The sequence below is a fragment of the Gracilinanus agilis genome, chromosome 1, assembly GCF_016433145.1.
Source record: "Gracilinanus agilis isolate LMUSP501 chromosome 1, AgileGrace, whole genome shotgun sequence".
Taxonomy (NCBI): domain Eukaryota; kingdom Metazoa; phylum Chordata; class Mammalia; order Didelphimorphia; family Didelphidae; genus Gracilinanus; species Gracilinanus agilis.
This window is the reverse complement of record NC_058130.1, coordinates 348,778,100-348,790,266: the sequence shown is the minus strand read 5'-3', so window position 1 is coordinate 348,790,266 and position 12,167 is coordinate 348,778,100. Positions and strand designations below refer to the sequence as shown.

Here is a 12,167-nt window from a genome sequence, read left to right as displayed (position 1 = left end):
TATGTGTTAATATTATTTCCTCTTTTTAAACTATCAGTTAAGTGAAAACAGACTGTGAATTCCTGGAGGGCAGAGAATTTTTTTTGCTTTCCTTTTGAATTTCTAACACTTAGCCCAGCTCCTAACAGAGCAGAAACTTAATAAATGCATCCTGACTTGATGTGATTCGACTCAATCCTATCAAAATTTTGTGTCTCATCATCTAACACATGCTTTGTCCCACTGGGTTGAGTAGTTGCTTTTATTTATATAATGTCTTCTAGCCTTTAGTCCATTTGATCCTTCCAAAGCCTGATGAGATAAGTATTTTCCCCATTTTACAGAAAAAAAAAACCCTGAGGTCTAGGGATGATGCTCAGGGTCACATGTTTTTGGTCAGCCATATGTGACTCTTCCTGACCTCATTCTGAGGTTTTCTTGGCAAAGACACTCCAATTCATTTGACAGATGAGGAACTGAGGCAAACAGAATTAAATGGCTTGCCCAAAGTTACATACCTAATTGTCTGAGGTCATATTTAAAAAAAAAATAACATTATTTTTTCCCTTATTACATGTAAAAGCAATTTTTAAACATTTATTTTTTAAGTTTTGAGTTCTAAATTCCCTTCCTTTTTGTGATCCTTTCTCCCCATTTCCCTGAGATTATAAGCAAACTGGTATAGATTTTACATGTGTGATCATATAAAACATTTTTCCACAGTAGTCATTTTGTGGAAGAGTTCTCACATTTGAAAAAGAAGAAGAAAGAAAATGAAATATAGTATGTTTCAGTCTGCATTCAGACTTCATTAGTTCTTTCTCAGAGAGCATTTTTCATCATGAGACTGGGATTGTCTTGGATCACTGCATTGCTGAGAAGATCTAGGTTATTCACAGTTGTTCATCAAGAAATATTGCTGTCATTGTATACAATGTGCATCTGGTTCTGCTCACTTCACTTTGCACCAGTTCATGTAAGTCTTTCTAGATTTTTCTCAAATCATTCTGCTTGTCATTTCTTATAGCAAATAGTATTCCATCACCATCATATACCATTTCCGAACTGATGGACAACCCTTCAGTTCCCAATTTTTTGCTACCACAAAAAGAACTGCAATAAATATTTTTGTACAAATAGGTCATTTTTCCTTTTTATTTTATTTTTTTTTAAATCTGAGATCGGTTTGAGCTCAGGTCTTCCTGACTCCAGGCCTGGTATTCTATCTACTGTACCAGTTAGTTGCTCTTTCAGGGTCACATGGTTAATGTCAGAGGCAGAACTGAAATCCAGGACTCTCCTAACTTGGTGTTGGCAATCACCACAACTCTTTTGCCCAAGTGAGTTTTTTTTCTTCCTTCCCACTCTCTTCAAGTGCCACCCCTCCCACAAACCTGATTCAAAAAATTTAGTCTAGTGCCCTGACTCTGGTAATTGTTTCTAACTTATCCTATGTAATTTGTTTGTACATAGTTTTTGGCATATTGTCTCACCCATTAAAGTGTGAGCTACTCAAGACAAGAACTGTCCAATTTGGAATTAAGCCTAAAGTATTATAAAACAATGTATACCTTTTGATCCAGTAATACCACTACTAGGTCTGTTATCCAAAGAGATTTTTTAAAATGGGAAAGGACCTGTTTGTACAAAAATATTTATAATTGCTCTTTTTATGGAGGCAATTGCGGAATGGCTGAACAAATTGTGGAATATGATGGTGATGGAATACTATTGTGCTATAAGAAATGATGAACAAGATGATTTCAGAAAGAGCTGGAAAGATCTTCGTGAACTGATGCAGAGCGAAATAAGCAGAACCAAAAAAAAAAAAAGAGAAAGAAATAAGCAGAACCAGGAAAACATTATACATAGTAACAGCAATATTGTGGAATAATCTACTGTGATAGACTTGGCTACTCTCAGCAATACAATGATTCAGGACAATTCTAAGGGACTTATAAAAAAGAATGCTATTCCCCTCCAGAGAAAGAACTCTTGGAGTCAGAATACAGATGAAATCATGTGATTTTTTCCACTTGCTCATTTGGGTTTTGGGTTTTATATGATTATTCACTTACAAAAACAAACTACATGGAAATATTTTTTATGATAATACCTGTATAACCCAGATCAAATTGCTTGTCAGCTCCAGAAGGGGATAGGGAGGGAGACACATATAACTTTGGAAAATTTATGTGGAAATTTGTTATTACATGTAATTGGTAAAAAAAAATTAAATATCTTTATAATAGAGCAAAAAAAAAAAAGGACAAAGACTCTCCTTTCCCTTTGTATTACCAGCTTAGCATAGTGCCAGGCACACAATACTCTTTATTAAATGTTTATTGACACTCTCTCTGTTGTACGAAATTTTTTCTCCACCATCTTGATTATTCCCCTGGTTCTTACACAAGCTAATAGAAAAAACAGGAATGCTAGTTGGTGCTTTCAGATTTTAGTGGTGTAGGTCCTTTTATTTAATCCCTTTCTTCTAACAAAATAAATTATCAAAGGTCCATAAAATCTTTCTTCCCTGGGATCTCCCAGAGGCATTTCATAATTTTCATTGCTGTTCTTCAGGCCCCTTCCCATTTAGCCCCCTGTAATTCTGCTGATGTGGAAGGGCAGCTCCCTTGAAGATCTAAGGGCCCCCATCATTCTCCTGGAAGACTCTTGCTATCCATCACCTTTGCCTCATTTTATCTTACTGCAGTTTCGACTGCCTCTGACTAGAGCCCATGAATGTGCCAACGAGGCAGTTTTACCATCTTCCCTCAAAGCAATGAAAGAAAATGATTGCTTGGGATGGATGCCTAGAGCATCCACCTTTCCCCAAAAGCAGTGTAGTCTAATGAAAAGAGCCCTGAATCTGAAAACAGAATCCAAGGATTTAGAACAGATTTAGAACTGGAAGGGACCCTATCCATCCTATAGTCCAATTCTCTCCTCTTAGAGAAGGGAAAACTGAAGCTAAAAGAATGAAAACCATTGGTTTAGAGGTCACAAGGATAAGAAGTATCAGAGCCAGGACTCAAATCTAGGTCTGATGTATGACTCATCTGAACAAGACCACAGCTCCAACTGACTATGTGACCTTAGGTAGATCATGGCACTGAATGAAACTTCATTTTCCATGTCTGTGAAAAGCGGTTAATGGGGGTAGCTGGGTAACTCAATGGATTGAGGGTCAGGCCTAGAAACAGGAGGTTTGGGGTTCAGATCTGACCTCAGACACTTCCTAGCTGTGTGACTCCAGGCAAGCCCACTTAACTCTATTGCCTAGCCCTTACCACTCTTCTGCCTTTGAACCAATATACAATACTGATTCTAAGATGGATGATAAGGGTTTAAAAAAAGTGGGGGGTTCATGATGCATTCATTATCTATGTAATAGGGTCATTTTGAGCAAATGAGGCAAATTATGTAAAGGATTTTGTCATCTAAAGCATTAAAGAATAGAGTCAACCTCCACCTCCAATGCAGGAAGACTTAGGGTCAAGTCCCACTTCTGACTGTGTGGCACACCTAGCTGTGTGACTAAGGACAACTGCCTTCACCTGTCATTGCTCTAGATCAGTGGGTCCCAATGTGTGGTGCGGGATTCCTAGGGAGTCTCTGAAGCCCTTTAAAAAATTAATTAATTTGTTTGTTACAATAACGTTCCTGGATATCTCCCTTCTTCTCTCCCTTCCTCACTCTAGAGAAGGCAACATTTGATAAATAAAAAAGATACATGTATATTTAAAATGATATCTTTCTTGTTTCTATTTATCAGTTTTTTTTTAATAGGTTCTGTTGCTGCATGTAATGATCTCTTGGTTCTGGTCATTCCATTCTTCAGAATTTCACTTAGGTATTTCCATGTTTTTTTAAAAACTAACCTGCTTATAATTTCTTATGATGCAATCATGTTGCATCACAATCATGTTACAAATTATTCGGCCATTCCCCAACTGGTGGGCATCCCTTCCATTTCTGCTTCTTTGCCACCACAAAGAGCAATGCTATAAATGTTTTACGATATATAGGTTCTTTTCCTTTTTTCTTTGGTCACCATGGGAAACAAGCCTAATAGTGGTATTTCTGAGTCAAAGGGTATTCACAGTTTTATAACTCTTTGGGCATAATTCCAGACTGATCTCTAAAATGGTTGGATCAGTTCACAGTTCCACTACAGGGAGTCCACAAAGGCAAAACTATTTTCATAGTAATATTAAGACATTTTAAGTTCCAATTTGGAAAATATATGTAGATGGAACCCACATAAACAAAATTTCTTAGGGATCCCCAATAATTTTTCAGCGCGTAAAGCAATCTTAAGACTAAAAAGTTTGAGATTTGTTGCTGTCACAACTATAAGTTGTAAAGGTCCTGACTTGTCCTGGTAGAGTTTTCTTCTTCTGGAGGTAAATGAAATCACAGAGCAAGTCCCTATATATAAGTAATTTGTTACTTTTTTTTGAAACCCTTACCTTCCATCTTAGAATCAATACTGTGTATCAGTTCCAAGGCAGAAAGATGGTAAGGGCTGGACAATGGGGGCTTGTCCAGGGTCACACAGCTAGGAAGTGTCTGAGGCTACATTCAAACTCAGACCCTCTCATTTCTAGGCCTGGCTATCAATCCATTGAGCAACTTAGCTGGCCCTACCAAATACTCTTATATAAGACTGCCAAGAGAGAAATCAGAGGGAGAGAGAGTAGCTGATTGAGCCAGGGCAAAATGACTACCAAACCAGCCTTTCTTTCCTCCTGTGGATGGTAGATTGTCAACTGGATGGCATGGTGGATAGAAAGCTGGGCCTGGAGCCAGGAAGACTCATCTTCCTAAATTCAAATCTGGCCTCAGACACTTTCTATATGACGCATGACAAGTCACTTCACCCTGTTGCCTCAGTTTCTTCATCTGTAAAATGAACTGGAGAAAGAAATGGCAAACCATTCCATTCTTTGCCAAGACTACCCCAAATGGGGTCACAACTGAAAAATGACTGAATAAAATAATAACAGATTTAAACAGTTTAAACTGTGCAAAATTCTTTAGAATGAATAATGGAGGGGGATGGAAAAAGGGGATACATCATTTCCCCTCTGGGCCTCAGTTTTCTCCTCCATAAAATGAGGTGGTTAGATTAGATGATGTCTCGGATGCCTCCTAGCTCTAAATTATTGGATCCTAACTCAGGAGTCAGGGCTCTTTCTTTTGTCCTGGGTATTGCCTTTGGCAGGAGAGAAGTGCTTAGGAGCTTCCAAGCAGTCATTTTCTTTCATTGCTCCAAGGGAAGATGGTGGTAAAGATGCCTCAGTGACATATTCGATGGCTTTAATAGTAGGCAGCTGAGACTTCAGGGAGATAAAACTAGGGATATATTTCCAAATGAATGAAAATCATATTCAATATTTGACTTTTCAGCTTGAATAATAGTTGACCACCACGAATAAAATCCTTTGAGCTCCTTGGATGAAAAGTCTTTAGAAATTTGTGTTAATGCAGAGATTGGGAAATTATAATTGGATCATAGGTTTTTAGATTTAAATTTGGAAGAGACTTGGGAGATCATCTAGTCCAACTTCCTGTTTTACAAAGGTGGAAATTGAGATCTATCGAGGAAGGAATAAAAATTTGTCCAAGATCATTCTGGTAAAAAGTAGAAAAGATGCAATTCACACTGAGGAAAGTAGCGTAATATATTTGGAAAGGAAGGCAGGAAGCAGTTATTAAACACCTTCAATGTGCCAGGCACATTACCCTCATTTTACACTTAAGGAAACTGAGGCATGCACAAACAATAAATAAGGTCACACAGCTAGTAAAAATCTGAGGCTAGAATTGAATTTGTAGCTAAGATACAGTGAATAGAGTGCTGGGTCTGGAGTCAGGAAGACCTGAGCTCAAATGTCATCTCAGCACTAGCTTGTGACCTTGGGCAAGGCACTTGATCACCATTTGCCTCAGTTTCCACCTGAGGCCAATAATAGCACCTACTTCTCCAGGTTTTTGTGAGGCTCAAATGAGATAATAATTGTAAAGTTTTTAGAGGACCTAGCACATGGTAAGCACTATCTAAATGTTAGTTAAAATAATTATCATCATTATTATAATTATTTTCCCGACTCCAAGCCCAACATGCACCATCTAGCTGCCTGGATGTAACATCACACTAGAATTGAAGCTAGAGGACCAAAGCTCAAAGTTCATCATTACTATTTACTACTTGTAGGACCTTGGGCAAATCAGTCAGCCTGGATTTCAGTTTTCTGTGTTAAATGTGGGGATTGGACTAGAAGATATTCATGGCTAGGAATCCAGCTAAAATCTAGCTAAAAATCTGTGATGCTATGATCTTCACTCAATCCTATGTTGTATAATATGCCTCAAAGTTCTTACCTCATACTTCTCCTTTCCATGTGGATTTTAATGAAATATGTTTTGTCCCACTTGGACACTCTTATTTATTCAATGCCCCATGACTTTTTGGGTCCAGAACTATAATTTCATTGGTGTCAGAGAAAGGACTCCATAGAAACTCTCTGCTGAAGCCAGGGAACAACTTCTCTTTAATTTATGTTCTAGAAGAGTTCCTTAGAACACCAAGAGGTCAAAGGAATAGTCTGTGATCTCACAACTAGTCCCTAAAAATCTTAGTGCAGTTTTAAGCTTTAATTCTTTTAGAAGTATTAATATTACACATCTATTCTTAAAATTGTTTGAAAGTTTAATTATTTAAATTTCTCATATGCTTGTTGAGTTTTGTGAATTTTGAACAATAAATTTTAATTTGAACGAGATGGAGCACCCTGTCATTACGTGTTGTATATGCTGACACTTTCTCAGGCCCGAGGATTAGTGGAGTGGATCCTCTCGCTTGTCTACCTCAGTTACTTGATCTATCTCCAATAATCTTTTTCTAGCTGCGTCGTCAGAACTGTCATGAATGCATCAAAACCTTGTTCTTTGGATAATACAAAGGCTAAAACTGAAAATGCAATTGTTTCAGTCGCTGAGCAGCAGCTGATGAAAATTTCTACAATGTTTGAATATCAGCTAGAGTGATATTCAGCACAAGATAGTGGTTTTGTGAAATGTTCATAAGAAATCTATACCTTTTTTATTAATGTAAATAATTAATCTTTCAAATGTTATATTTTCTAATAAACTGGAGGAATTCCATGTGAACTGAAAAGTCCTCCAGGAATTGATGCAGAGTGAAAGGAGCAGAACCAGAAGAACATTGTACACAGAGACCAATACACTGTGGTAAAATCAAATGTAATGGACTTCTGTACTAGCAGCAATGCAATGACCCTGGACAATTATGAGGGATTTATGGAAAAGAACACTACCCACATTCAGAGGAAGTACTATAGGAGAGGAAACACAGAAGAAAAGCAACTGCTTGAACACATGTGTTGAGGCGGACATGATTGGGGATGTAGACTCGAAACTACCACACCAATGCAACTATCAACAATTTGGAAATAAGTCTTGATCGATGACACATGTTAAAACTATGGGGGGGGGAGATCGGGGGTGAACGGGAAAGTAAGAGCATGAATCATGTAACCATGATAACTTTTCTAAAAAATAAAAATTATTAAAAAAATATGATAGAAAAGGAAACTGACAAAAAAAGTAAAAACAATATTGTCTCTCTAAAAAAAAAAGAGTCATAAGAGCTTCAAGGTCTGTCCATCCCAACACAGAGAGAATTTGACTGTTGGGTTACATGTGATTGAGAAAAGAAAAGAAAAACTAAATGTTGAAACACACACACACACACGAAATTTGTGTTTCTTCTGCCCCAGCCAAAGTACTGGTTTGCTAATGAATAGTAATTTTATGTTGATCTCGAATTGAAAGTTAATCTATCAGGAAGGGTTGGTCATGGTGCCATGGATCTGCCCCCTTAGAGATTGAAGGATTTTCCCTCCCCATAAATGTATGCATAGATTTATCCATCTGCCAGTCTGTCTTCAAGATTAGACTTTAAAGATGTCTTAAAGAAATGTCCTATCAAAGTAGGCAATTCACAGTGTGGAAGCTTTCTTCAGTGATGCAACTTATTTGTAATTGAACAGACTTAGAGATTTTCTTTGAGCCCTGGATGCTTAAGCTACTTGTTCACGCCCTGAAGTTAGTGTTAACCAATCAATTATCTAACAAGAATTTTTTAAGATCTTACCTTAAGATTTGCATGGGGAAAGAAATGGAAAAGGAGAAAGTGTCCCTTTCTTCAAGGAGTGTGAACCAATACATATACACATAACTACAGACTGAATAGCTTAAGAAATACACCAAAAATACAAAATAATTTTGTATTTTACGGGAGATCACTAGTAGAGATTTGGAAAAAGTGCCATGTAAGAGGTGGTGTTCAAATTGCACTTTGGAGGAAACTGGGGAATTGAACAGGCAGAAGGGAGGAGGGAATAAATTCAAGCTATGGGGGACAGACAGCTTATGCAAAGGCTGAAATACCATGTAGGAACCATAGTAAGAAGAGCAGTTTGGTTAGATCAAAGAGTATGTGAAAGGAAGTAATGGATGAGGCTGGAAAGGGTGCCAAGACTTTAATTGCCAAAGAGATGAATTTGTATTTGATTCTATAGGTAATAGGACCCTCCAGGATTTATTGAGCAGGGGAATGACATAATTAGATTGGTGCTTTATACTCTCTGTCTCTCTTTATAGAAATATATTTATATTATATATGTTCCTACAGATATGTGGGAATAGATAGGTACATATAGGAACACACATACACATATACAGATACACACAAGCATATGTGTAGCACATACATTCTATATACACAAATATACACATAAAACACATTTATATACATTTAAAACATACGTGCACATAAAACATACAGAGCTAAACATTCACATAAATGAAGAATATGTGTATACATGTCTATATATCTATAGGATATTTACATTAATATCTATATAGTTGTTGTTTAGTTATTTCAGTCATGTCTGACTCTCATGACCCTATTTGGGTTTTTTTTTTGGCAAAGATATTGAAGTGGTTTGACATTTCCTTTTCTAGCTCATTTTACAGATGAGAAAACTAAGGCAAACAGGATTAAGTGACTTGCCTAGGGTCACACAGCTATTAAGTATATGAGGTTAGATTTGAATTTAGGAAAAATTTTCTGACTTTAGACCCAGCTGTGTCACCTAGCGCACATGCTCTCTCTCCCTCTCTCCTTTTTAAAATAGGCATCTATCTCTATGCATATCTCTATCTCAATATCTACTCTATCTATCTATCTATCTATCTATCTATCTATCTATCTATCTATCTATCTATCTATCTATCTAACAAAAATACACATACATGAAACAGCTCTACCTGACCTCAAAGCCTGCCTTTTGCCTACTACACTACACTGTCCTTAACAAACATCCGTAGTGCTGCTAAAATGTCCTAGTGTCTAAACCAAGGATTTTCAACCTTTTCTGTTTCAGGGACCAGCCTTTGCCAGGTTAGTGAGGCCTATGAACTCATTCTAAGTATATCTATTTTTAAATGCATTAAAAAATACAGAGGATTACAAAGGGAGCCAATTATATTGAAATATAATTATCAAAATAAAACAAAAACAAAAACAAATTAATGGACTCTTTGTGAAGAAATTCTAATCTGGTGCAGACTCCTCATGTTTGTTACTTCTGTTCCTAATCTCATCTCAATCTAAACCTCTTTCCCCTCATTTCAAACTATCTTGATTCTTGCTTCTGTGTCTTATTTCAGTCTTTTTTTAAAGTTACTGTTATTTCTAAACTCCTGTCTTACCTGTCTACACCCCACCATCCTCAATTTACCAAACCCAGTACTGTTTTCAGCTCCTGATCTGACTTTCCTACACCTACCTTGAATGTCTAATTTGAATTCCAGCATGGATCTGCTCTTCGTCATTAACATCATTTCAACCCCAATCTACCATGGCAGTCCACTTGATCCCATGTGGGCCCAGAGGCCAAGATGTAAGTTCATCCACCATGGAAGCAGTTGTCAGACAGGTCCTAGGCTCTGGAAAAATAGATAGTTCCAGGCAGCCAATAAGGAAGAGCTGAGGAAGATGGCTCAGAGGGGGCATTTGATGAGAAAAGGGATCAAGACTGAACTTTCTCTTTAGAAACGACTCAGAGTTAGAAAAATACAGTTTGAATCTACAGGAGTCAGGTACAATTTGACTCTTCTCTTCTATTTTTTCCTTTATGTTGGAATGGCAAAATGAGGAACTGTGGAAAAAATTAGGGACCATATAGAGGTAAAAAATATCTCTAAATGAAAAATGAGTCACTCATCTCCCTTTCTCCCATCCAATACTCATTAATACTTATGTACTTATTTCTGCCTTGTGAGAATAAGGGAAAAGCTAGTGAAAACAAGCTTTTGAGCCTCTTTCAATGACTGCTATCCATGTGGTACCTTCCATGTTCACTGGAAAGAACCCATGTTTTAATATGAGAAAACCTGGGTTCTAATGCTAGCTCTGTCATCCATTGGTTCTCTGATCTTGGGTTATCAGTAGGCATCAGTTTCTTAATGTGTAAAAATGAAGATTTCTTCTCATTTTAACATTTGGTGAGTGTGAAATAGAATTCTTTGAGGGGCAGGACTGTCCGAAGAAATCCTTGGCCTTTTTGTTTTCCTGACACTGAGCCTACTTCCCACTCCTCTCTCCCCCACAGTCCTGTGTGTTCTGTCTGAAATATATGGTTTATTCCCCATTTAGGAGAATCTTCCCATGTTCCTCATTCTTCTTTTATTGAGGGAGATAAAATCATGGGGTGCTTGAATTCAGGCCAGATTCCAAATTGAGCATCTGGATTTTACCAAGAGAAAGATCATTCTCTCCCCTCCCCTCCTTCCTCCTTCTTTCATAGTACTTACCTCAATGCACATCTTGGCTGCAGATACAGCTCCTACACATTGAGGAGTCAAGAGTCTGATCAGAAACAGGCAACATATGTAGCTTGCTGTCACAGAGGCCATTTCCTCTCCAGCCCAACTGGCCTCTCCCCTCTCTGGAGTCAAACAGTAACCATCAACCAAATGTACAGCAGGCCAGAAGGCTCAACGAAGTGTGCTCTGAAAAAGTGAATGCATGGGTCAAAGATTTCACCCTTTGGGCAGTTTCTCCTTTCTCCCACAACAAAAAGAGGAAATCCCTCTTGGCTTGGGCCCCTCCCCACCCACACACCACAAAAAGTTTAGCCCTCCTGGGAGTATGCATGATTAGCACAGCACTTCCTGATGGCAAACATGGCTTGAGCTACCAACTAGAGCAGGTATTCTCAACCTGGGATTTATGAATGGATTTCACAGGTTCCATGAGTTTGGTTGGATACACACACACACACACACACACACACACACACACACACACACACATCTTTATTATCACCATAATTAGTTTTCTTTGTAATCTTATGGATTTTATTTTGTGCTTTAAAAATGTTCATCTGAGAGGGGATCCATGGGTTTCACGAGACTTTAGGGGATGGAGGATTTGACACAAAAAAGGTGAATAATCCCTGATGTAGGACTAGGGGTGGAAGGTGGAGTGGGTGTCCAAGCTAATAATTCATTTTGATGTGGATCCATTTTAGAAAAAAACTGAGAACTTTCTGCCCCTGAAAATGAAAGCAGCTGGGAAACCATAGCGTTATGTGGTAGAGAACTTTAAATGGTTTGAGGAAGTTCAGATAGAATAATTTCTTGTAGCAAAGAGAAGGATGACTATAGAGAAGGAAGGGCAGAAGGATACTTTGAGGTTTGGGGTGTAGTGGCATAGTGAGGGTGTGAGAATGGAATGGGGATAGGAAAAACTTGACTGAGTCATAATCTTCCTATGAACTCTTAGGCTATCACCTCTATTCATCCACCAATCCTTCTTTTCCTGAATACTCTGGGTTTGCATGGCACTGCCCTCCCCACTAATTCTCTTCTTATTCATTTGGCCTTTTCCTTAGTCTTCAATGATCCTGAACTACCTTGCCAGTTCCTTCTCCATTTTAATTTACTGATAAGGAAACTGAGACAAACAAGGTTAAATGACTTGCCCAGCATTACACAGCTTGTAAATGTCTGAGGCCATATTTGAACTCAGGAAGACGAGTCTTCTTGTCTCCACCTAGCTGTCTCTTGACATATAATATATGCTTAATTAA

General features: G+C 37.9%; 1 protein-coding gene across 1 annotated transcript in view; it reads right to left on the bottom strand.

The window, feature by feature from the left end:
• CD180 (CD180 molecule) overlaps positions 1-10,989 on the bottom strand; it is a 40,154-nt gene extending 29,165 nt beyond the window's left edge. Inside the window, exon 1 of the mRNA XM_044657714.1 lies at positions 10,888-10,989. Coding sequence (XP_044513649.1) covers positions 10,888-10,989 — 102 coding nt within the window. The remainder of the gene's footprint in view (positions 1-10,887) is intronic.
• Between the last annotated feature and the right edge of the window lie 1,178 nt (positions 10,990-12,167).